This window comes from Mirounga leonina, unplaced genomic scaffold (assembly GCF_011800145.1).
Source record: "Mirounga leonina isolate KUSES-001 unplaced genomic scaffold, KU_Mleo_1.0 Mir_173, whole genome shotgun sequence".
Taxonomy (NCBI): Eukaryota; Metazoa; Chordata; class Mammalia; order Carnivora; family Phocidae; genus Mirounga; species Mirounga leonina.
Genome location: NW_023270447.1, coordinates 73,529,021 through 73,556,287, shown reverse-complemented (window position 1 = coordinate 73,556,287; position 27,267 = coordinate 73,529,021). Strand labels below are relative to the sequence as shown.

At 40.1% G+C, this 27,267-nt stretch overlaps 1 protein-coding gene across 1 annotated transcript in view; it reads left to right on the top strand.

Moving 5' to 3' along the window:
- STX12 (syntaxin 12) overlaps positions 1-21,314 on the top strand; it is a 36,188-nt gene extending 14,874 nt beyond the window's left edge. Inside the window, exons 2-9 of the mRNA XM_035019358.1 lie at positions 329-398; positions 2,142-2,241; positions 7,154-7,291; positions 10,797-10,840; positions 12,758-12,863; positions 16,920-16,992; positions 17,706-17,788; positions 19,328-21,314. Coding sequence (XP_034875249.1) covers positions 329-398; positions 2,142-2,241; positions 7,154-7,291; positions 10,797-10,840; positions 12,758-12,863; positions 16,920-16,992; positions 17,706-17,788; positions 19,328-19,420 — 707 coding nt within the window. The 3' untranslated portion in view covers positions 19,421-21,314. The remainder of the gene's footprint in view (positions 1-328; positions 399-2,141; positions 2,242-7,153; positions 7,292-10,796; positions 10,841-12,757; positions 12,864-16,919; positions 16,993-17,705; positions 17,789-19,327) is intronic.
- The last annotated feature ends 5,953 nt before the right edge of the window (positions 21,315-27,267 follow it).

Sequence of the window (27,267 nt, the reverse complement as noted above, 5' to 3'; positions counted from 1 at the left end):
AGGCGCCCCAAAGGTGTTGAAATTCTAAACTAGTTGAAATTTTAAACTAGATTTCCATGGGAAATCTGGAAAATTTTGAAAGTTCTTTGGGAATGATGAACAAAACTGCTACCCTTTACTTGGTGACACAGTTATCTATACGAGAAAGGTGAACCTCGTAATTAGTTTTAGAAGGGAATGTATATGCCAAATTTTTTATCATAACATGCTTTCTGTTAGTTGCATGTACTTATTCAGGATGTGGAGAGAGACTAGTGATTTGAGAAGTAGGTTGCTTATGATGAATGTATTTTTCTTTTAAATAAATCTTTTCCCCCCCTCTCCCCAGCTGCTCAGATAAAGAATTTGATGAGCCAACTCGGAACTAAGCAGGACTCAAGCAAGCTACAGGAAAATCTGTGAGTAGCTTCCTAATGTGTTGGGTTCTGTGAGGGCCCTTTGAGGACACATCCACTGTCCTTGCTGCGTGGCAGCTTAGGTTTCCGGCCTATGGACTCAGAATGACAGGCAGTGGGACATGAAGTAATAGCTGGATTTGGAAGAGGGGCAACAAAATATATTCATGGGTTGTGATCTCTGCTCCTTTCAAAATCCTCAAACTCGGATTCTTTCTTCCCCTTGGGCTGTTTAGCAGAATACTTTGAGGAAGTAGGGAAGGGAACTTTACCACTGTTAAACTGTATTCTGCCTAAATGAGCCTCCTGTTGGCACAGGACTCCTGATGATCTGCAGAGCTCCTCTAGTCTGGTGGGATTTACAACTGTAAATATTAGAAAAATGTATTCACAATGATCTGAGGGGCGTCTGAGGGAGAGGAGAATGGACTGGTAGTAGGAACTCGTGATTCTTTTTATTACATCCTTTTTGACCCCATTTCTGCTTTTATTTTTTTAATTTTTATTTTTTTAAAGCTTTTATTTATTTATTTGACAGAGAGAGACAGCGAGAGCAGGAATACAAGCAGGGGGAGTGGGAGAGGGAGAAGCAGGCTTCCCGCTGAGCAGGGAGCCTGATGTGGGACTCGATCCCAGGACCCTGGGATCATGACCTGAGCTGAAGGCAGATGCTTAACGACTGAGCCACCCAGGCGCCCCCATTTCTGCTTTTTGAAGTTCTATTCTTCATCTTTAAAATATACTGAATGATATTCTTTGTTTCCTGTCCTAGCCAGTGTGAAGTGAGAGAATGACTTACTACTTTGAACTTTTTCCAGGGAAATGTGAAAAATCTTTGGATGTGTTAGTAACGTCTGGGAGGTACAGTCTCCTGTTTGACTGCCTCTTGTTTTTGACTCCCTCGTTTTTTCTCTGGGAGGCCCCTGTGCAGTGAAAAAATGGTAACGATTAAGTAGTATGGTTTCTCTGTCCTCCCTCAAAACCTTTGTAGAAATAGCCGCGGAGTAGAGGAAACCATGACTAAAAGGGGCTCTTTTTATGTTTCCACTACTTTCCAATCCCACTTAATAGAATGCATATTCTTCCCTCTTTAATATTCTTCCCCTTATACTCCTTATATGTTTTTATGCAGTACAGGGCTTCTTTGTTTTGGAAGGAAGAGCCAGAAAGTTGAGCATGAAGGACGATAGGGAGCCAAGAATAAAGCTGAAAAAGTGCCAGCTTTAAGCAAGAACGTGGGAGTAGATCTTTGGAAGTTGTTCCCTAGGGTAGAAGCTGTGCTTTTAATGCACATTTCATCCAACCCCCAGTGTCTGAATTCCGTCTCTAGTCAGTGGCCTGTGACAGACAGCAGCTAGGCAGAACTGCTGGGCAGTGGATGGGAGAGTTTTGTGAGACCTTGGTGTGTTCAAACTATTAGGTTTAGATGTGGGGGGCAGTTGCTCTTATATTTCTATCAGAACTGCTGATAGGCATTTCTTTTCTCCCCAAAGAGTTAAAATACCTGATCAGCAGGTTTCACTGAGGTAGGTTCTTTCTACTGAGTAACATGAAGATGCCTTGCGGTGGGTTTGACTGAGTCGTATTTCTGGATTTTTTTTTGTGTGTGAACCTGGGCCTCTGGGAACCCATTCCTTCAAGTACCCCTTTCATTCCCTGCACTGGGGCACTCTGAGAACTAACTGTACTAACTGTAACAGCTCTCGAGGAGTGGGAATATCCTGAAACGTGTCTTTTCTCTCTTAGGCAACAGTTACAGCACTCTACAAATCAGCTCGCCAAGGAAACAAATGAATTACTGAAGGAATTAGGGTCCTTGCCTCTTCCCTTATCTGCTTCAGAACAGGTTGGTATTTTCTGGTGTGTGTGTTTGTTTAATAGGAAAGGACTTTGTTTTAATGGGAAGGCAGTGTGTGAAACAAAAATAACTTGGTCTTTGGTGCTAGGTAGGCCTTCTCTGACCCTCACTTTCCTTATCTGTAAAATGGGGTTATGTGACTGTTGTGACAGTAGAAAGAATGTATGCACCGGGTCTTGCAAAGTGCTTGGCATTTAGTAGTAATCAGTATCTGCTGCTATTATTAATAATAACATACTAACATATTGATAAAATGAACTTAACTGGTAAACGTTCTCAATGTTTGCATCTCTGGGTTTTGGCCAGCAGCTTTATGTTTGCAGGCTTGGTCCTAGTTTGTTTTGTAGTCAGTTTCTATAAATTTTAATCAAATGTTTTTGCTTTCTATTTTGCAGTCACTTTCATGTCCCATCATGAGTTATTCATAGGTTTCAGGTTGAAGAAATGCCCAGGGGAAAGGATTTCTCTTTTCAAGTTATTTTATTCAGTGGTCATTGAGATCCTTTAAAAACACACAATTTTTAACTGGAGTTCATTGTTCCCTTGATGTGCTGGGCCTTTTCTTCACACATTCCTGAAGTCAGTGTGCCTCCTCCTTTATTGTGGCTTGACCTGTTTTACTTGTCATTCATGGTCTACCTCAAATCCTCTCTCTTCCAGGAAAAAAAAAAAACCTTCTCCATCTACCTTAGCCTACTGTGATTCCATTTTTCTTTTAGCTTCTCTACCATTTCTGGGAGCACTTGACTTATTTTGGTTTTTATTATTGATTTTTTTCTGATGATGTCCTATTCTCTGATGGCTATAAAGACAAAGCCTACAACTTCCCTGTTCTGGGTTGTTTTTCATTCTGTGAGTTGTGCCTAGTTGTAACATGAAATAATTTTAGTGTGCTGTAATCATCATTTAAAAAATAGAGTAGGAATATCAGAATGTATACCATGTAATAAAGGGAACTATTATTACAGGAAGCTTTCATTTCATACATATGTGTATATATGGAACTAGGTCAAGATGTCACATTATTTCTGCATGTCTCCATCAAAAAAAGTTTGAAAATGTTAGTTTAACCCATACCTGGCAAAACTGTTTATTGAAGCAGATGTTTAGTCTTTGGAGTTCTAGTGCCCCCTTGCACAAAAGAGAGGAGCCAAGACTAGATGCTTTGTCATTGTGCTACAAAGCAGCTCTGATAAAAAGTAATCTTAGTGTAATCACCTTTGGTCGCCCATGGGTGTGCTGTTGTTATTCATGCTGATATTTCACTTAGAGACCAGTTCCCCTTGCCATCCAGTATCTCCAATAAAAATCACCCCTTCCCTCCTCCCAGCTGGGCACTTAGGGAATACATGCTTGTGGATGGTTTTAGTAATAAAAAGAGAGTCTAAGGATCTTGATGAAAACAGAGTGTTGAAAGTACTTAAGAGTTAATAGCCTAAGCAAAAATAAATAGAAAGTTAAATCTGCTACCGAGAGAGAGAGAGAGAGAGAAGGATTTAATGTATTCCAAAATCAGATAGAAGTTATTTTTGGATCATCCATGCTATTGTTCCCCTCCATTACATTGGATCATTAAGAACATGAAATAGATCTACACATAATTCCTTGATTCCTTCCCCTGTTGTGCTGAATACCGTTTGCCCTTTCGATTCTTTCTTCATCTAATCAATCTTAGCTTACCACCATCTTTTTGCTCCTGTCCTGTATATCAGACCGTATATCCTCCTTTCAGTCTTTTTTCATATTCATGTGCTGTCATCAGTGATCTTCTCATTGCCAAATCTAGTGGGCTTTTTTGAGCTTTTATTCACTTTTCTGTCTCATTTGAAACAGCCCATCCCATCTCTACTGAAACGGTTTTCTTCTTTCCATGATCCCCTTTCAGTGTGTCTCCGGACTCTGGTATCCTTTGCTGGCCTCGTTTCTCTTTCCCCAGGTGGAGTTTCAGCCTCCTTCTCTGACTCTCTGTCTTCCTAGAAGTAGGCATGTCCCAAGGCTCTGCCATTGACCTCTCATTTTCTTAGTCTCTGCTTTCTCCCTCAGGAGGCTTATCTATTTTTATGAGTTCCCTGGCACCTTTATGAACATGACCCCCAGATCTTTTCCTGGCTCTAGCCCTTAACCTCTAAGGACTAGGCCCATATTGCCAATTCCTACTCTAATATCTCCTCTTGAATATACTGCCTTCATCTAAAATTTAATGTGTTGTCTTATACTGAATTCCTCCCATTTCACCCAAATCCCTTAACTAAGCTGATTGATGATACTGATTGTCCTAAAAAAAGTTTGTGCCTTTTGACCTAATATTCCCACTCATGCAAATTTGTCCTAAGGCAAAAAGGTTGGAAGAAAAAAAAACTGTAGTCTGGAAGTGGATTTCCTGTATTTAAATTCTACCCCTTCCGGGGCGCCTGGGTGGCTCAGTCGTTAAGCATCTGCCTTCGGCTCAGGTCATGATCCCAGGGTCCTGGGATCGAGCCCTGCATCGGGCTCCCTGCTTGGCGGGAGGCCTGCTTCTCCCTCTCCCACTCCCCCTGCTTGTGTTCCTGCTCTCACTATGCCTCTCTCTGTCAAATAAATAAATAAAACCTTAAAAAAAAAAAAAAATTCTACCCCTTCCACTTACTGACTGTGTGATCCTAGGCAAATTACTTAATTTCTTTGTGCCTTGGTTTTCTGATCTGTAAAATAGGGACTATAATAGTACCTAACTTATAGGTTGTTGTATAGATTAAAGTATTATGTTAAAGTACTTATAACCGTACTGGTACATAGTAAGCACTGTATTAATATTAGCAATTACAGTGGGGCTCACATTAGCTTTATTTATAATAGTTAAAACCTGGGAAGAATCTAGAAGGAATGTTTACATAAATTTTACTAGATCAACTTGATAGAATATTATGTAACAAAGACCATAATTGTGAAGAGTATGATAACATGGAAAATGTTTATGATATACTTAAAGATAGTATTTTTGTGGGGCACCTCGCTGGCTTAGTTGGTGGAGCAATCAACTCTTGATCTCAAGGTTGTGAGTTCAAGCCCCACATTGAGCATGGAGCCTACTCAAAAAAAAAAAAAAGAAGAAGATAGTGTTTTTGGATTGTGAGATTAGAGAATGATGGTTTTTCCCTCTTTTTTTTTTTTTTTAAAGATTTTATTTATTTATTTGACAGAGAGAGATATAGCGAGAGCAGGAACACAAGCAGGGGGAGTGGAAGAGGGAGAAGCAGGCTTCCTGCCGAGCAGGGAACCCGATATGGGACTCGATCCCAGGACCCTGGGATCATGACCTGAGCCGAAGGCAGACGCTTAATGACTGAGCCACCCAGGCACCCTGGTTTCTCCCTCTTATTGTTATAATGTTTGTGTGAAAATAAAAAATCCCAGAAAAAGGGAAAAAGTTCCTCATCTAAATTTGCTTTCAGGGTGCCTGGGTGGCTCAGTTGGGTAAGCATCTGCCTTTGGCTCAGGTCATGATCCCAGGGTCCTGGGATCGAGTCCCGCGTTGGGCTCCCTGCTCAGCGGGAAGCCTGCTTCTCCCTCTCCCTCTGCCCCTCCACCCTGCTCATGTGCTCACTCTCTCTCTCTCTCAAATAAATAAAATCTTTAAAAAAAAATAAAATAAATTTGCTTTCAATATTACCATAATTCTCCCAGGTGTGATAATTTGAGTCATTCTTGACTTTAGCTCCCTTGTAGCCCCATAGTCAGTCATTAAGTCATAATGTTTCTTAAATTCATGTCTTTTGTGTTCCCTTTACGGATACAATGTACTCCTAACCTTTAACCTAGAATATTGCAATAGTCTTTTTGACATGTTTCTTTTTTCATCCTACCCTGTACACCATCACAGACTACTTTTTCTAAATTATCATTTTGTATCCATCATGTTTCCTGCTCAGAAATCTTTGTTGCTCTTTGTTCTTTAGGGATGGAACCCAAACTCATTAGCTTGGCATTTAAAACTTGCTCTGGTCAGCTCCTTCTCTGTCTTTCTAGTTCTTTTAGCTATTCTCATGAAAAAAACTTAGGTTCCAGTCAAACTATCTCCTTATAGAGCCTCTTCAAATTTTTACTGCCATGCCTTTGCTCACACTGTTTTTCTACTTGGAATTGCCTTACTTCTTCCATCTGCTTATTCAGACCTTTCTCTTCCTTCAGTATCCACTTTCTCTAGGCTTTTTTGGCCACTTGAGTTCTTAATGATTATACCTGCCTCCAAACTCCCATAGTACTAATTGGATATAGCAATTATTTATATTGATTTGTAACTTGTGTGTCTATATCCCTTATCTATAAGTAGTTGGTAAGCTGTTTGAGGTCAGGGATGAGTTTTTACTTCTGTATTCTCAGCCCATAACAGGTTCTCTCAGTATGTGTTTTTTTGAGACAGAATCAGTAAGCTTAGTAAAGATAGCCTGTAATAGTTTTCAGGTTCTCCAAGATTTTAAACTTCACTACAGTATGAAGGAAAATGATTCTGTAGTTTTCAGGGAAGCTCTGAACTCAGTGTAGATGAATATTTTTAACATTTTAACATAGAACAATCTCTTTTGGGGTTCAATCTGAGCCTAAAGTTATTTGTTCTGCTTTTAGATTCTCCAGGGAACCAAAATTCTCAATTGCATTTCCCTCTGAGATTACCTTACAAGGTAAAAGACACACAGTTCCCAGGTTTGTCAGAATGAAAGAAGGAGAATTCAGACTTGGTCTGTGGCATTAATGAGGGATTTGAGTTAGCAAAGAACAAATTTATTAATTTAAGGAAGAGCCTGTTTTATAGTAATTTTCCTGGTTGGAAATCTTTAGAAGGAATAATTTTGCTTTTAATGGGAATTAAAACCAGATTATTTAGGGTTAGTATGAAATTTCAAGTCCTTGTTTATTTCCTTAGCGCCAGCAAAAGCTTCAGAAAGAACGCCTCATGAATGACTTCTCTGCAGCCTTAAACAACTTCCAGGCTGTTCAGAGAAGGGTATCTGAAAAGGAAAAGGAGAGCATTGCCAGAGCAAGAGCTGGATCTCGTCTCTCGGTGAGTTTATTCCCAAAAGAAGAAGACCCTTGCGATTGCAGGATGTTCTTTCCCACATTGTTGGGTTTTTTTTCCCCCTCCTAACTCTGACCATTTTGACCATTAGCTTTTGTTTGTTACCTGCCCCCCCTCAATAATAATACACATAGACATTAGCTGTTGTGAAAATGCCAGATTGGTACAATCCATATAAAAATTACGTATGCAGGGCGCCTGGCTGGCTCAGTTGGTAGAGCATGTGATTCTCGCTCTCAGGGTTGTGAGTTCAAGCCCCATGTTGGGTGAGCAGCCTACTTAAAAAAAAAATTTTTTTTAATAAAAGTAAATTAAAAAAATATGTATGCCTGTGGTCTAACACTAGAAAGGAATATGCACAAAGATTTGAAAAAGTGACAGAATTGTGTGTGATTTTTTTTAAAATTTTATTTGTCTTACATTAAAAACTTAAGAAAAGAAACAATGAATCAATATCCTAGAATATAGCAGGGCTAGGTTATTTTCACTAAACCTCTCTGTGAAATAAATTAACAAATACTAAATTTTTTTTTTTTTAAAGATTTTATTTATTTATTCATGAGAGACAGAGAGAGAGAGAGAGGCAGAGGGAGAAGCAGGCTCCCAAGGAGCAGGGAGCCCGATGTGGGACTCGATCCCAGGACACTGGGATCATGACCTGAGCCGAAGGCAGATGCTTAACCATCTGAGCCACCCAGGCGCCCCCAAATACTAAATTTTAACAATCCAACTTCTCAAAAATATAAAATGGCCATGAAAATATTAAGGTCAAAATCTAAGAGAAGATGAGAACCCACAGAGAGGTAAGCTGAGCACTGAAACTGCTTTTGCATGGAGTACATTACTGAGGGCAAACTTGAACTTTAGTTTTGATGTCTATGTGGCATGAGGAGGAAGAAAAGCTCAGAGTCCAGACAAGGTGGAAAATCTAAAAGAAGGTGCTCCTCCAATTAAACTGGACCCCAAAAGGCTGTATCCTTCAGGTATGGGTAAACCAGAAGTAAGCCCTTCTTTCCTACAAAAAGATTGCATTAGCACTGAACTGAGCAAGTGGTGGAGGACAGCAGGAGAGAGGGGAAATCCAGGCAATAACTTGTACCACAGAGGAACCTTGAGGCAAATTTACTGCCCAAATTTCTACTACATGAATGATCCGAAAGCCTCAAGCTTCAAGTAGTTCTGGACTGGTAGAGTACCTAGGTACCAGGCAGAAGCAAATACAAATCCTCTCTGGTTAGACACCTTTATCCTAGCCCTGAAAGAATACCCTCAAACAATTTTTGAAGTGTTGTGAGCAGGACAGGGTTAAAAATACCCAAGTACACAAAGAAACAAATAACTCTAAACAAGAACTAATAGAAACAACAATGAGGTAAAATGGACCTACAGAGACTTCATGTATTAGAATTATATGACAACTGTCCTTATTGTATTTAAAGAAAATCTTGAAAACATCTGCAGGAAGCAGGAAACTACAAAAAACTTTGGAAAAGGGTCAAAATACTTTCTAGAATTGAAAAATATAATATGGAAACTAAAAACTTAATGGATAAATGATTTAACTAGAAAATAGAAGATATTATCTATCTCATGATATTATGTATCAGCATGTAGGACGGGGGTTAAGAAGTTAAATAGGAAGAAAGACTATGAGAAATGGAGAATAAAGAGAAAGGATATGACCTAGTTTTAATTGGAGTTTCAGAATAAGAGTGGAGCATAGAACAGAGGTGATATTTGAAGAGATAATGGCTGGTAATGTTTTAGAACTTAAGAGAGACACTAATCTGCAGTTTCAAGAAGCCCAACAAATCCCAAAAAGAATAAATAAAAGACTCTCATCTAAATACATCAGAGAGAAACTTCAGAACACCAAAGACAAAGAGAAAATCATAAAAATAGCCAGGGAAACAATAGAATACCTTCAGAGAGGCAATAGTTGGATTGGCAGTTGACTTCTCAACAGCAACAGTGGAAGCCAGTTGAGGGCTATCTTTAATGTTCTAAAGGACAGTAACTGCCTACCTAGGAATCTAAACCCAGTGAAAGAAGATATACAGAATGAGAATTAAAGACATTTTCAGTCAAAAGTGAGTTTGTTCTCAGGACACCTTACTTAAGAATATTCTAGAAAATGAACTTCAGGCAGAAGGAAGGTGATCCCATATGGGAAGTCTGAAAAGCAGAACAGAATGAAGAGCAAAGAAAGTGGTAAATACGTGAAAAGACAGACTACAAACAGGGAGAAGATACTGCTATATGTATAATTGACAAGGAACTAGTAACCAGAATATATATAGAACATATAAAGAATTCCCATGAGTCAGTATGAAAAAGATACAACCCAATAGAACAGTAGTTTCTCAGACTTTCTGATCTCAGGACCCTGTTAACACTTAAAAATTATTAGGGACCCCAATGAGCTTTTATTTGTATGAATGGCATCTATTGATATATATTAGAGAAAACTGTAAATGTTTATGTCAGGATGTATGTATAAGAATGTTTATAGCAGCATTATTTGTAGTAGTCAAAAGTTGGACACATCTGAATGTCCATCGGTAGTAGAATAGGTAAATGCATTATGGTATATTCGCATACTGTAGTATCATACAGCGAAGAAAATAAATGAACCACAGTTACATTCAGCATCAGGGATGGATCTGGCACAATCTGGCGAGATCCAATCAAAGCATGGAAGAATACAAACAGTATAATTCCGTTCATGTGAAGTTCAGAAGCAGGTAAAATGATATTAAATAAGGATACATATCACTGTATTGAAAATACAAGAAAATGATCATTGTAAAGTCAGGATAGTAGTTACTTTTAGGGCGAGGGAGGGGGCGTTGTAATTGGAGAAGGGCATAGAGGTAGGCTTGAGGGCACTAACTTCTGTTTCTTGATTTGGGGAAAAAGTAAAACAAAAACAAAAATAAAAAACCTCACAGTGTTCCTCTGGGTGGGTAGAATCTTGAAATTTTCTTCATTTTCCTTGTTCTTTTAATTACTGCTATTAGAAAAAGGGAAAGACTTCTTTTTTAATGGGAATAGATTGCTCTTTTAACATTTTTTCTTAACTTTTTTTAATACATGCATTAGACTGATCTTTGAAATGAGTCTGCCACTTTAGTGCCTGATATGCCATAAATGTCCATTTTTTAAAATCTTTACATGTTTTGAAAATTTGTTTCCCTGCAAATTTCAACTCTTTCCCTTATTCTGCCTCCCTGTTGTTTACTGCTCTCTCCAACCCGTGTTCCCTCCATCCTATTTAGTAAGGTTACCATTCTGACCCCAGATTTGCTTTCAACTACTTCACACCCATTTTCTAGTTGATACAGATTGCCAGAGCCCTGTGTCATCTTACAGATCCTGTTGGAGCCAAGGGATGTTGCTTTATACTGTAGCGAAAGGAAGCCATTGTTTTGTGTGTCTGTCTGTGACATGTTTCTGGATAACAGCAGCAATAATGCCATCTGCTTTCTAGGCGGAGGAGAGGCAAAGAGAGGAGCAGCTCGTCTCATTTGATGGGTAAGGAATTATCCGTACAACCTGCTGGCTAGTTGAGATGGATTCTATACTTTCTGCTTCTAATTTTTTTTCTTTTAAGATTTTATTTATTTGTCAGAGAGAGTACAAGCAGAGGGTGCAGAAGGCAGAGGGAGAAGCAGGCTCCCCACTAAGCAGGGAGCCTGATGCAGCACTCGATCCCAGGATCCTGAGATCATGACCTGAGCTGAAGGCAGACGCTTAACCGACTAAGCCACCCAGGCATCCCTTTGCTTCTAATTTTAAAAATCAGTGTGGAGAAGAAGGAAAAATAAAGGAAGACCTGGGGTGGGTGACTTATAATCCACCAAATAAAATAAAAAAGTCAAAACCTTGGGCTTTTCCAAGATCTTTGAATTAGGGAAGAAACAATTTGAAGGTGAATAAAAGAGCCAGAGAAATCTCTGATATGTTTGTGTTGGGGAGAGAGCCTGGCTCGCTAGGAATAAGTACAAACCCATGAATCTACAGATTAGGATGTTACCTCTAATTCAGATGTAATTTTTTCAAAGTTCTTGGGTCTCCGTTTACCCATCTGTAAAATGGAGGCAACTCATTCTTTTAGGAGTAGTACAAGAAAAAGCAAAACAGATTGCATCTGAAAGACATCTTCTTTCTTAATTTCTCCAGACCGAATTAACTAATTCCATAGAAATGTGTTGGTGGGGTGCCTGGGTGGCTCAGTCATTAGGCGTCTCCCTTCAGCTCCGGTCATGATCCCAGGGTCCTGGGATCGAGCCCTGCTTCGGGCTCCCTGCTGTGCAGGAAGCCTGCTTCTCCCTCCTCCACTCCCCCTGCTTATGTTCCCTCTCTTGATGTGTCTCTCTTTGTCAAATAAATAAATAAAAATCTTTTAAAAAAAATGTGTTGGTGCTATTAATTTAGAACTTAAAGTGCTCTGTCGTAGGTATGAATCTCTCTCTTCCCACTATACTGTGAGCGCCTCAGAGGGGTGCCTCGTGGGCTCTTACTCCTTTTTGTATCTCCAGTGTGGGGTGAAACTAAATACTGTGGAGATGATGTCTGATTTATGCATACTGTTGGAATTTTTGAAGTGTTTTATGTCTAGCATCATATGTAGTATGCCTTTCTTCTAAATATGGTACCTGAAAAGAAGAGTTATAACATTTCACTATCTTTTTATTTTAGTTTTCTCTTAAGAGGCATTTAACTCACTGGCTCCTGGGTGGCTCAGGTGGTTAGGTGTCTGCCTTTGGCTCAGGTTGTGATCCCGGGGTCCTGGGATCGAGCCCCATGTTGGGCTCCCTGCTCAGTGGGCAGTCTGTTTCTCCCTCTCCCTCTAATTCACCTCCTTCTCGTGGTCTCACTTTCTCTCTCAAATGAATAAATAAAAAACCTTAACAAATATTTTTTAAAAAAGAGGCATTTAACCCAAAGTATAATCTCAAGGAATGTTCTGAAAACCAGAAGATGTGATTCTGTTAGACTAATTGGAGAAGCACTGACAGGTCACTTAGCCTGCTCTCCTCCACCCATTTAGTACCCAAGAGACCAACACAGCTTATACCCTGAGAGTGCTCTAGAAGAGGATGGGCCAGTGTGCTTCACTGACTTCAAGTCTCTGTCTGCTTTCGTTGTCTAGCAAGCCCTAGCAAGATTGTAGGTGCACCTCTAACTGGAAAACAGCAAGGAGTCCCATCCCTCATAATCCTGCTTCATCTCAGTTTTGCCCAGGGAAGCTGAGACTTTGTTTTCTTGGTAAAAGCAGCTCTTTGCCTCCAGATATGAAGAATGTGGCCCTCAAGGACTTTGTTATCGACCCTGGAGGCGTGGGAGCCCGGTCCTGTCCTTGGCTAGACTCCGCTAGTAGTAATGTTGTGCGTGTCTCATGCACACCTTAGAGAGGGAGAATCAGCTAGTGTGCTTGTTGCCTTGCAGCCATGAGGAGTGGAACCAGATGCAGAGCCAGGAGGATGAGGTGGCCATCACCGAGCAGGATCTGGAACTTATTAAAGAGAGAGAAACAGCAATTCGGCAGCTGGAGGTAAGAGCCAGGTCGTGTTTTTTGTTTGACTCCATGTATCTGCACTCCAGTCCACCTGCATTTTCTCTCAGCGATTATGAAAAAGCATGAAATGAGTCCTAATGTGATTTGCGTATTATGTCTCAATGTAGTCATGGTGAATTTGAACTTCTCTTATGGTGGTACTGGTCGTGGTGCCCAGGAAGACTCAAATACCATATCTTACATGGTCTGTGGGAGAATATGCATGAAGAACAGAGCAAGGCAAACAAATACTTTATTGCTCATTAAGACTTTGCCCCAAACCAGGGTGCCTGGGTGGCTCAGGTGGTTAAACGTCTGGCTTTGGTTCAGGTCATGATCCCAGGGTCCTGGGATTGAGCCTGCATCAGGCTCCCTGCTCAGCTGCTTCTCCCTCTCTCTCTGCCCCTCCCCTGCGCTCATGCTCTCTCTCTCAGATAAATAAATAAAATCTTAAAAAAAAAAAAAACTTCGCCCCCAGACCTCTTTGGAGAGAGCCCTTTTGGGGCACCTGGGTGGCTTAGTTGGTTAAACGTCTGCCTTCAGATCAGGTAATGATCCTGGGGTCCTGGGATCGAGCCCTGTGTCAGGCTCCCTGGTCAGCGGGGAGTCTGCTTCTCCCTCTGCCCTCTGTCCCCACCCCACCCCCCTTTTCGTGCTCTCACTCTCTTTCAAATAAATAAAATCTTAAAAAAGAGAAAGAGAGCCCCTTTGTTTAGTCTGAATAGCTCAGAATAAAGGCAGGCCAAAAAGTTTGCTTAATTTTTGCGCATCCCATAGTCCAATCCCAAGTTGTAGATATGACTTCACTGCAAAGAAACAGGAACAGGAACAGGTTTCATTTGTTTTTGATTTAGTGTTCCATGATTCATTGAACAGGAACAGTTTTTAAGGTGGGGGTTGAGGGAATGGTCTTGAGGCCTTTCTTACCTGGTTTTCCAACTTTAACTTTACATAATGACACGTATATTCTTAAACCTGAGTAATTTTCTCCTCCATGCAGCTAGAGGACTGCATCCCTGGAGCGGGGGGTGGGCAATGAGGAGGAGGGGGTTTGTAGAGAGGAGAAACTTGGAGCTCCTCCATGACCTTCATCTGTGGCAGTGGCTCTGATCTGACTGTACCTTAGAGTCACTTGAAGACTTTTTCCCCCAAATGCCCAGCTGTTCTCCCTCCCACGCCAACTATTAGTTTTGACTATGTGAAATTCCTTTTTTTTTTTTTTTAGGCTAAAAATGGGCAAATATTCACAAGATTTTTTTTTCAAACTTCCCAGGTGATTATAATGTGCATTCAGGGTGGAGACCCACTGCCCTAGAGACCATCAGTGTCACAGTTCATCCTCAAGTTTGATAATTTCATTGCCTTCAAAGATGTCCTATCTTTTCTCTTTTCACCTACTGCAACTAACCATTGACTTGGTTCTCTAACGTTAGAAATACTGTTACAGCAGAGAGTCGAGTGAAACACAGAGCTAAGGAAAGGAATGTAAGGTAGAGGACGTCAGGAACATAATAGGCGCTTCACAAGTTCTGCATTCAGCATTAAGTCCGAGTGCCTTAGCTGGGACTGGATTTTCATATCCAGTCATTTCCTACATCTAATATACATCTAATATCCTATTCTAATGGAATAGAGGTTGTGTCTCCTCGACTCTCACATTGCACATCTGACATTTCTGGCTACCAAATGTGTGGGCTTTTTCCACATCAAGCAATCCTTCGACACCAGCTAAGTGTTTTACAATTTAACCCAGTGCTGACACTGTACCTGGAGTTAGCATCAGATCCCACAGCTTAAGGGCTCAGTCCCACAACCCTCCCCCCAACTTGGGAATCCATCTAAGTCTAGGTTGTTACCTATGCTTACTGACAGGCTATCAGTTGGAGGTTCCCATGACCCCCTCATTGGGCTTGATTAATTTGCTAGAGCAGCTCAGAGCTTAGGAAAACAATTTATTTACTAGGTTACTGGTTTATTATAAAAGGATACAACCCAGGAACGGCCAGATGGAAGAGATATACAGGGCAAGATATGTGGAAGGGGTGAGGAGCTTCTATGACCTCTCCACCTGCACCACTCTCCTAGACCTCCGTGTTCACCAACCCAGAAGCACTCTTAGTCCTGCCATTTAGGGTTTTTATGGAGGCTTCGTTATGTAGGCATGATTGATTAAATCATTGGCTCTTGGTGGTTGATTCAGCCTCCAGCCAGCCCTCTGATAACACAGTTGGTTCCCCTGGCAACCAGCCCCCATCCTGAGGGGCTTGTTCTTTAAGCTCAGGTGTGGTTGAAAGGGATGTGTTATAAGTAACAAAAGCTAATTTTCTCTCTTTTACAACTTAGGAAATTTCAAGGGTTTTAGGAGCTCTGATCCAGGAATGGGATGAAGACTAAATATATATTTCTTATTATAAATCACGGTTTCACACCCATGTTATAACCAAGCTGGGCTATTTGCTCTTTAACTCAATTAACTTTTTGTTTATATGGCTTCCCTTTTGCTTTAAGGTACAACTCAAGGGGTGCCTGGGTAGCTCAGTTGTTAAGCGTCTGCCTTCGGCTCAGGTCATGATCCCGGGGTCCTGGGATCGAGCCCCGCATTGGGCTCCCTGCTCAGCGGGAAGCCTGCTTCTCCCTCTGCCTCTCCCTCTCCCTCTGCTTGTGTTTCCTCTCTCGCTGTGTGTCTCTCTGTCAAATAAATAAATAAAATCTTTAAAAAAATAATAATAAAGCTTTTTTTTTTTTTAAAGATTTTATTTATTTATTTGACAGAGAGACACACAGCGAGAGAGGAAACACAAGAAGGGGGAGTGGGAGAGGGAGAGGGAGAAGCAGGCTTCCCAAGGAGCAGGGAGCCCGATGCGGGGCTCGATCCCAGGACCCCGGGATCATGACCTGAGCCGAAGGCAGACGCTTAACGACTGAGCCACCCAGGTGCCCCAATAATAAAGCTTTAAAAAAAAAAGGTACAACTCAAGTCCTGCTGCTTCTGCAAGCCTTCCTCTACACACCTTCCTATAACCGTTTAGTAGTCACTTCCTATATAATGACTTTTCTTATTTATCTTATTGTGTGCTCATCCCACCCCCCACCTCCGTTAGCTAGTAAGCCTTTTTGTATCCACAGCAACTAGCAGACTGTCCCTACTACAGTAGATTCTTAGCAAGTAATTAAGGTTTTGATGTTCTGGTAAGAACTAGTCTTGCCAAGTTATGATTTGGAAGTCGTGGCTTTCAAGCATTGTTTTTTATTGTAGCGTTCTGAGAGGCAGTGTATTGCAATCGAAAGAGCATGGGCTTTAGAGATATTCTGGCTGCAATCCCTAGTTTCCTTACTGACCAGCTTTGTGGCTAGACAGTTATATAACCTCTCTGAGCCTTATTATCCTCAAAGATACTTGACTTCATAGAGTGAATGATTAATGTAAATATCAAAGAGGCATAGTAACATAATGAAAACATCATGAACTTTTAATTCTCAGCTCTGCCACTTGCTAGCTTTGAGACCTTGGGACAAGTCATCAAACCTCTCTGAGCCCCACTTTTCTCTTCTGTACGATGGGGATAATACATGTCTCATTGTGTTGTCATGAGGACCAACTAAGTAATGATTAATCATAACTGACACTTACAAAGTGCGTATTGCACAGTTCCAAGAACTTTAAATATATCAACTTATTTAGTGCTTATGCACTTTAGTAGGAGATGGGTACTGTCATTGTCCACATTTTAGAGGGGACAGCCCAGAGAGGTCCTTAACCTAAGATGGTACCACAAGACTATGGAGGATTAACTTCACACAGCAAGACTGGGTTCTCTCTAGCTGACAGTCAGGCTTCAAGAGTCTGTGCTTTAATTACCTACCTGGTATAGTTCTTGGCACATAGTAGGCATTTAGTAGATATTAATTATTTTCATTTTCAGTTTATGGAGAAACCATGATTTATAAGCCTTAGAAACACATGTGTTATGTTTACACCAAAATTTTAGCTAAGTAGAGGAATTGAATTGTCTAACATGTTGCTTGATGTTAATTATTTTTTATGTTCCTTAGGCTGATATTTTGGATGTCAATCAAATATTTAAAGATTTGGCCATGATGATCCATGATCAAGGTGATCTAATTGGTATGTATCATTGATACCTTTAACCTCAAGGTGAGTTGATAGTAGTACTTGTGTGTGAAGAAGTCAGTAAGACATCTCTTAGGAAATTACGAATGCCATTTAAAAATTATTAAATTCATTTTTTGGCCCCCTTTTTATATTGTCAGATGTAGAAACTAAAGTGAGACCTCTGTGATTACTCAGCTCACTTGCCATTGCCTCTTGTTAAGTGTTTGGCTGTTTAGGGAAATAGCTGTTGGCTTCCCAGCTTTTATCTCCAGAAACTTAAACCATTTTGGGATTAGTAACCTTTTTTTTAAAGTTTTTTATTTGGAAATGATTTCAAGTTTAGAAAAGTTGCAAAAATAAAAAGACTACAAGGAATTCCTTTATAACCTTTACCCAGATTTACCTCTTGTTAACATTCTACCCCCATTTGCTTTAGACTTGCTCTCTTTCTCTCTAAATATACATGTGTATACATAATTTTTTCTGAACCATTCGTGGGTAAGTTGCGTACTTCACAACCCTTTGCCACTAAAATAGTTCAGTGTTTATTTCCGAAGAATAGAGCTATCGTCTTACCCAGTTAGTAACTTTTGATTCCATGGCTGGATAGTTGGAATGGTGGAATGGTGAAACCAGGACCCACAACATCAAGAGTGTGTTTAATTTGCAATCTTGAAACATCTGATTGTGGTAAAAACATCCACTGCCCTTCTGTTTATTTGCAGACAGCATAGAAGCCAATGTGGAAAGCTCAGAGGTACATGTAGAGAGAGCCACTGATCAGTTACAGCGAGCTGCTTACTATCAGGTAAGAGCACATACCAAAGAAAGTCACTGTATTGCAGACTTCATGAGCCATCACAGCTCACTGACACACTGAGAACAGCTGCAGGCTTTGGCTTAGGCTTCAGTTGGGGGCCAGTGGTCGTAATTGCAGTCGCAGTGCACTTTTAATATTTTCCTCTGTGGAGAAATCTACAAAAAGACATCAGTCCTTGAATAAACTGATACAGAAGGGCTCTTAGCTACAAGGCTAATCCCAGAAGCTGGCATGATACCTAAATCTGGTATAAGGCTAATTTTATATTCTGATCAGCTAAAATTTGTCAATTAGTATAGTAATAGGTACAAAGTAGGACTTTGTGCCTACTTTATGTTGACTGCAGCCACAGAGGATGGACAGAAAATCAATTCCAACTGCTATTTGTGAATAAGTAGAGGGTTATCATTTTTCTATGAATAAATGGGAGTTAATCGTTCTACTTTGTATGAAGTGTTTTTTTTTTTACATATTAGCTGAAACTCTGGTTTTGTGACTTTTACCTGGGTCTTTATCTCAAGTGTGCAGGTACTGTGATTGAGGTCCTCTTCATTTCCTCTCCGTTTGGTGCTGTATGGCTTTTTAATAAACAGCATTTCAGTCATTTTCCATGTTCCTAAGATAGTTGTATTTTACCTGGAAATGTTCTTAAGGAAATTTGTATTTAATAATAGTGTTTCCTTTTAAAAACTGAATGATGATGTTAGTGTTAGACAGTAAAGGACTTATGAAGTAAATTATATACATCCACTCAATATTATATTATGTGGGAGTTAAAAGAGATGTCTATGAAGAGTTTATAATAACATTTTTGTGCTAAAATGTTAAGTGAGAAAGACATCAAACATCATACAGTATGATCCCAATTCTGTCAAATAACAATATGCATAGATAAAAGATCATGAGAAAATACAATCAGAGTGTCAGTGGTTTTATCTGTAGATGATTATTTTCTTTCTGCTTGTCTATATTTTTTACAGTAAACAAAAATTTTATAATAGGTATAAAACCTTTATTAAAATACACATGCACAAATAACTTATTTTATTACAAATAATGCCTAGCAGCATAGGTATAAACAATCCCTTTGCAGAAATGTATTAGGGGATCTGGAATTAGAATTTGCACTACTGGGGGGCGCCCGGGTGGCTCAGTTGGTTAAGCGACTGCCTTCGGCTCAGGTCATGATCCTGGAGTCCCGGGATCGAGTCCCACATCGGGCTCCCTGCTCGGCGGGGGTTCTGCTTCTCCCTCTGCCCTCTTCCCTCTCATGCTCTCTGTCTCTCATTCTCTCTCTCTCAAATAAATAAATAAAATCTTTTAAAAAATAAAAAAAAAAAAAGAATTTGCACTACTGCCTTGCGCTGATAACTGTTGAGATTTTGGGAGGGTCTCTGCATAGCCATGCACAGATAGAGTTAATGCTGGGATTACAAGGAGGCAGATTTATGAAACACTCTTGGAGTCTTAGATATTAAAATTTTTACTTGTCTCATGAGTGTGTTCTTTATATATTTTTCTCCTCAGAAAAAATCTCGCAAGAAGATCTGTATCCTGGTGCTTGTCCTGTCCGTGATTATTGTCATCTTGGTATTTATTATCTGGCAAATTTATAAATGAAGTGATTGCCTCAGAGCCGCCTTCTGCTGAGCTGTTTTCAAGGGCACCTGCTTAGTGGAGTCTTTCCAGAACAAACTGATCACAAGAAGAGAGCATACACCAGAATGTCCTATAATAATTTAGTTAGAAAATAACTACTAACTAGTCCTTTGGAATTAGTGATCTATGGAGACAGTATTTATCAATTTATGCATACATTCTATTGATTTCTCAAATTAGGAATTAATTTATGTGGATTTTGCTTTCTCTTGTATTCTGATTGCCCTTCATCTCCAAGTGTTTACTGAAAATTCCATTCTAGATATTCTTGTTTTGACAGGTGACACTACAGTCTTGTAATATTGTCATTTTATGTGTATACTAGATTCACCTTTTTACTAGCAACTGAGGTAGAATTACTTTCTGACAGCCAACACATTTGTCAGAAACTATATAATAAGCTGGTACTTTTTATTATTTAACGTTTCAATTTGAATTTCCAAGAAGCCTATTCTCTATCTGCTTTGAAAGATTTTGGCAATATATTTAACTGGAAAGTAAAAATTGCACATTTGATCCCGATTAAAAGTATTTATTTGAGCTGGCCAATTGTCAAAGTACCTGTTAACGGGGTTTAAAGTTTACTTTATCATCTGCTAGTGTCATCCATGGCAGTTCATCTGCACACACACTAAACCGTCTTGTTCACTTTTTTAAGAGATTAACATTATTATGCTCTCTGGGGTCCCTCTCCCCCTGTCTGTATAGAAAGGGAGAATTAGACAAAGCATGCTTTTGGAAAGCAAATAGGAATTGTTTGGAATGATTTAAAGTTTTTGTTGTTGTTCACTTGTGGTTCTACATTCCTGGTGAATGATGAATATTGCTGTCAAAAGGCTGCCCCTTCCCCCATAAGGGCTGCTGGGCATTTGATGGCAGGAAGATTTTAAAAGCTAGACTGAAGTTGGTTTAAAATTTAGTTCTGTGAACCTGGTGATAAAGCAAAGAAAGGGTTCATTTTTGTAAATACTGCCGGTTTGGAATAGTGATGTTAGACTTATCCTAATTTATGAACAAGAGATTAATCTCCATGCATAGTTTTAGACAAAAAAAAAAGTTTCAATAAAAGATTGCTGTCTTGTAATAGAAATGTTGTCCATTTCCCTTTTTCACACAGGTCTAGAGCAGTTAAAGGGAATAAAATTTCTGTAGACTCTCACATAAGTGTGAATTGGGCCAACAATTTCAGTTCATCCTTTAGTGAATTAGAGGACTGGGCTACCCTGGATATATTTATATTCATTTCTTCCACTCCCTTTAATGTTACTTAATCTCCTTTTTACCAAACTAATGTGAATAGTAGGGAAACAAGGGCCCAAATGCCTAAGTTTCTTTGTACTCTTGCACCATTCCACTCCTTAATACAAATAAACATTTTAAAAAAGCGTTTGTAGTAAGTTTTCATGAGTTAACATGTGGTAGCTATTAGGTAAAGTGCTGTCCTGAGAAAAATTGAGACAGGCAAGAAGACTAGAGGTTAGGTGATGATTGGTTTGGGGGTGGAATAAGGGCCGATGCTGCCCTTTCCTTGAAAAACAGGATGGAGCTCCTGGGGTGTCACAGGTGGCCCAAGCAGCAGCTTCAGGGCTCATTCCTTGGTTCTACCATCAGCTGGACTTGGGTACATCATTTGTAACATTTAAGACAAAAAAATGCCTGATTGTGAAAAACTATTTCAATTTGGGTTAAATGAAGCTATCATAGTTGTGTTCTATAATACTGTGTAATCCATTGGTGGTGATAATAGTGGTCGTGGGTAGCCAATCTGACCTTGGCTTAGAATTCGAAGGGCCTGGAGTTTATGGTAGTTGCCAAGAGGTTCTGCTAGATGATCTTAATAAACCTGTACACAGAATCCTCCTTATCTCTGATTTGTTTGTCTTTGGGGGGAAGGGGGCACCATGATCTAGGACAGTGGTTCTTAACCATGGCTTCACATTAGAAGCTAAAAAAATACTGATACCTCAGTGCCCCTGCCACAAGATTTAATTCAGTTAGTTTGGAGTATAGCCTGGGCATTTAAAAGCTCTAGGTAATTCTCATGTGTAACCATGGTTGAGAACCATTAGTTTGGAGGTCAAAAACTAGACTGGAGCACAGAAGGCTGAAGAATCTTGGCTCTGCCATTAACTTGCCATAGGTATTTGGATAAGTCATTTAACCTATGGGCCCCAAGTTTTCTCAGTAGCTCTCTTCTAGCTATAACATTCTCTGATTATAAGGATCACAGGGGTTTGGTCTGAGCATAAACATTCTGTTTGCTTCGGTATTCCTTTCCTTTCCTCTTCCCCTTTTTCCTTCCTTTATGGAATGTTCTAGAAGTAATAAGCAGATCTACCATTCTCTGAAGTGAATTAAAACTATAGTACTATACAAGGTAAAGTAGAAATGTCATTCTGGGCCCTTCCTCTGGGGATGTTCCAGAACAAGAACTTGTAGCTGCTAGACTGATGCTCCCAGGGCTGGTTTTGTCCTGTCTCATCTGCTAAGGAGTGGTGATACACACTGTCTTATGCCATTGGGCAACAATATCAAATTGGAATTACCATTGCATCAGTGCAAAGTAAAACACCCTAACCCACCTCCATTCACTTTTTTAATTGATGTATAATTGACATACAATATTCTATAGTTTCAGGTATATAACATAGTGATTTGATATCTATATACAATGTGAAATGGTCACCACGAAAGTCTTGTTACCGTCTGTCACCAGAGTTTTTACATTATTGACAATATTACCTATGCTGTATATTATATCCCCATGAGTTATTTTATAACTGGGAGTTTGTACCTCTTAATCTCCTTCACCTATTTTGCCTGCCCCCAACCCCTCCCCACTCTGGTAACCAGCAGTTTGTCTCCTGTATATATGAGTCTGTTTCTTTTTTGTTTTCTTTGTTCATTTGTTTTGTTTTCTAGATTCTATATAAGTGAAATCAAATGGTATTTGTCTTTCTCTGACCTATTTTATCTAGCATAATACCCTCTAGGTCTGTCTATGTTGTCACAAATAGCAAGATTTTGTTCTTTTTTATGGCTGAGAAATATTCCATTATATATATGTATATATATAATCCCATTTTCTTTATCCTTCCACCTATCAGTGGACACTTGGGTTACTTCCATGCCTTGGCTATTGTAAATAATGCAGTGAACATAGGGGTGCATATGTCGTTTTGAATTAGTGTTTCCATTTTCTTCAGATAAATATCCAGAAGTGGAATTGCTGGATCATGTGCTAGTTCTATTTTTTATTTATTTATTTATTATTTTTTTAAGATTTTATTTATTTATTTGAGAGAGAGAGAATGAGAGAGAGCACATGAGAGGGGGGAGGGTCAGAGGGAGAAGCAGACTCCCCGCCGAGCAGGGAGCCCGATGCGGGACTCGATCCAGGGACTCCAGGATCATGACCTGAGCCGAAGGCAGTCGCTTAACCAACTGAGCTACCCAGGCGCCCTATTTTTTTCTATTTTTAATTTTTCAAGGAACGTCCATACTGTTTTCCATAGAGGCTATACCAATTTACATTCCACCAACAGTGTACAAGATTTCTCTTTTCTACACATTCTCGCCAACACTTGTTATTTCTTGTCTTTTTGATACTAGCCATTCTGACAGGTGAGAGGTTACCTCATTGTGGTTTTGCTTTGTATTTCCCTGATGATGAGTATCTTTTCATGTGTCTATTGACCATCTGTATATCTTCTTTGAAGAATGTCTACTCAGGTCCTGTGCCAATTTTTTTTTATATTGAGTCACATGAGTTCTTTAAGTATTTTGGATGTTAACCCCTTATTGGATATATCATTAGCAAATATCTTCTCTCATTCAGTAGGTTGCCTTTTCATTTTATTGATGGTTTCCTTCACTGAACAAAAGCTTTTTAGTTTGATATAGTGCCATTTGTTTATTTTTGCTTTTGTTGTCCTTGCCTGAGGAGACAGATCCAAAAAACTATTGCTAGGGTCAATGTCAAAAAGCTTACTGCCTGTCAGGTCTTATATTTAAGTCTTTAACCACTTTGAGTTAGTATATAATTTAAAAGAGTGGTTCAGTTTCATTCTTTTGCATGTAGCTGTCCAGTTTTGCCTACACCATTTATTGAAGAGACTGTCTTTTCCCCTGTTACATATTCTTGTCTCTTTTGTCAAATTAATTGACCATATGAGAGTTCGTTTATCTTGGGGCTCTCTATTCTGTTACACTGATCCATGTGTCTATTTTTGTGCCAGTAACATACTGTTTTGATTACTATAGCTTTGTAGTATAGTTGGAAGTCCAGGAGTGTGATATTTCCAGCTTTGTTCTTTTTGTTCTTCTTAATACTCCATTCTTTTTTAGGGGTGCCTGGCTGGCTCAGTCGGTGGAGTGTGTGATTTTTTTTTTTTAAGATTTTATTTATTTATTTGACAGAGAGACACAGCGAGAGAGGGAACACAAGCAGGGGGAGTGGGAGAGGGAGAAGCAGGCTTCCCACTGAGCAGGGAGCCCAACCCGGGGCTCTATTCCAGGATCCTGGGATCATGACCTGAGCTGAAGGCAGACACTTAACGACTGAGCCAGGCACCCCAGAGTGTGTGATTCTTGGTGTCAGGGTCATGAGTTCGAGCCCCATGTTGGGTGTAGAGATTACTTAAAAATAAAATCTTCTAAAAAACCCAAACAACTCCATTCTTTTTTTTTTTTTTTTCCCCTTCCTATTGAGAGGTTATCCTTAGTCACGGGAATGAAGCCCTATAGTGGACTTTTTAAATGCAGACCAGAACCCAACTCAGATTTCAGTCTACCCTATTTCCTAGGGCTAGGAATCGCCTGCTTCTCCCTGCTTTTCTAAACATGTTAAGTGTATCCCTAAGTTTCACAGAATTTTTCAGTATTGTTTTTCAGTGCTATGAAATACAACTACTTTAGACTCTCCATTTAACCAGGATATAGTGTGAAAGGTTTTTTGTTTTTTGTTTTTAAGATTTTATTTTTATTTATTTGACAGAGAGAGACACAGCGAGAGAGGGAACACAAGCAGAGGGGGTGGGAGAGGGAGAAGCAGGCCTCCCACCGAGCAGGGAGCCCGATGTGGGGCTTGATCCCAGGACCCTAGGATCATGACCTGAGCCGAAGGCAGATGCTTAACGACTGAGCCACCCAGGTGCCCCAGTGTGAAAGGTTTTGATACCCAACCCCTGATCCTACTTTTAGGCCATTTGAGTAGTTCATTTTAATACTTATCCAAAATGCAATTTGATTGACAATGTAGCACTTAATTTTTTTTTTTTAAGATTTTATTTATTTGAGAGAGAGAGAATGAGAGAGAGAGAACACATGAGAGGGGATAGGGTCAGAGGACGAAGCAGACTCCCTGCCGAGCAGGGAGCCCGATGCGGGACTCGATCCTGGGACTCCAGGATCATGACCTGAGCCGAAGGCAGTCGCTTAACCAACTGAGCCACCCAGGCGCCCTAATTTTTTTTTTTTAAAGAGAGACAGAGAGAGAGAGAGACAGAGGCAGAGGGAGAAGCAGGCTCCCCGCGGAGCAGGGAGCCCGATGCGGGACTCGATCCCAGAACCCTGGGATCATGACCTGAGCCGAAGGCAGACGCTTAACTGACTGAGCCACCCAGGCGTCCCTGTAGCACTTAATTTTTAAGGGATAAACTTGAAATAATAGGCTTTTTTAATGTTGGACTCTAATTATGGACCAAGTTTTTACCAGTCCATGAAGAAATGAGAAAAATGATGTAGTGGGCTTTTTATTTTTATTTAAGATTTTTTTATTTATTTGAGAGTGAGTGAGAGAACACAAGTAGGGGGAAGCTGCAGAGGGAGAGGGAGAAGCAGGCTCCTTGCTGAGCAGGGAGCCCAATGCAGGGCTTGATCCCTGGACTCCGGGATCATGACCTGAGCTGAAGGCAGACCCTTAGCTGACTGAGCTACCCAGGCGCCCCTATAGTGGGCTTTTTAAAGTACCATCTTTGAGTGTGAGATAATGACCTTCCAACTTTTTTTTTTTTTAAAGATTTTATTTTATTTATTTGACAGAGAGAGAGACAGCTAGAGAGGGAACACAAGCAGGGGGAGTGGGAGAGGGAGAAGCAGGCTCCTGGCCGAGCAGGGAGCCCGATGCGGGGCTCGATCCCAGGACCCTGGGATCATGACCTGAGCCGAAGGCAGACGCTTAACGACTGAGCCACCCAGGCGCCCCCCAACTTTTTAAAAAGGATATTTCAAGATTATAAAAATGAATAGGTGGTGATGTCATTGGGAAGTCTTCATTTTTAAATCTCCTTAGTTGACAAAATAAAAGTTGACATCCCTATATTACTTTTTTCCCCCTGGTCCACAACATTTCTGTCTGTGAGACACTTGTCTAGACTAGCCCCATTACTTTACAACTGAAGAAGCTGAGGCCAGGAATGGCAGTCTAATACAGGAATTTAAAGCTAGAGGAAGTGCTCTACACGTGCATGGTCATTTGTGGAATAACATTTGAACCCTTACTACCAGTAATTTACTATGCTAAATGTAAAATTTTTTGAATATTTCTTGTTTCCTTTTTATGGATTAGGAAACTGAAGCACAGTAAGTAGCCTGCCCATGGGCACACAGTTTAGGAATGATGGAGCCAGGATTTGATCTCAAGCACTCAGACTTAAAACCACACCTGGAGACACTCTACACTGTGTTTTTGCTCACCTCCTCTTTCATGAAGCATTCTCTCAAAATCTGGAGTAGTGGCAATTTCTGCCCATCTTTTCTTTGGTCAGGACCTTGTGAACTTTTCATTCACCACCCTGCTAAATGAAGCCTCTGGTTTGTAGTATCTATTCACAAACACACATTTTTTGTGTCTCCATTTGATTACTCATAAAGCAAAGAAGTTTTAAGAAAGTTTTCTGACATCAATATGCTCCTCATGTCTTTGGGTTCCATTCTAAGGGGGTCTCAAAGTCTAAGAAATTACTTAGTTGAGATACCAGACTCCCAAGGCAGCTGGCCCATCAGTCTTTTCATTTCAGGGACTGCTGCCTTCAGTTTGCTGATCTATACTGACATCACTGGCGCCCAAACAAAGAGCATTTTGCTTTATAAGGCCTAGGTAAATGTAAGGTACCATTACATCAGAAGCCAGTGTGAATATCAGCTGTGCTGGAAACAAGAAACATGGCTAAGGAGTAAAGAATTATAAGGGTAAGAATATAGCGTTAGGTTTCTTGGGTGTATAGTCAGCACTAGAAGGGATCAAATAATGGACCACACACAGAAGCTGAGAAATCGAAAGGCAAAGTTGACATTTGTTATCAGGTCACCGTTAGCTAGAAATGGCTTCAACACCACCTTATGCCTGAAAAGGGCATGGAACCTTGAAGGCCTGGACAATCTCTGTAGATAAAAGTACCTTGTTCTTTTCTGTTACACTCAAAACACTTGAGAATAATTCCTTCTCAGGAATCATGCACTCATGCTCAAAGGAGGAGCCATAGCCTGTTCTCTTGAAACTAAGTTTAGAATTTGTATTTTTCCTATCAGCCTGGTCTTTAGAATCCCATGACTGGAAAGGAGGATATTAACAGGTCATTTGATAAGTGTTCCAATCAGCATCCTTGTTGGATAAGTTTACTGTGCTTTTGAAGGTCAGAGGAAAAGGTGATTTTCCTGCCTGCCTACGAGTTGATAATTTAAAAATCCAAGTTAATATTATGCTGCAGTTAAATTTTGATGCCCTGGAGAGGTCAAAAGGGCAAACACCAGGCTGATGTTTGATTTAAAAATCTAAAGGACCAGGGGCGCCTGGGTGGCTCAGTCGT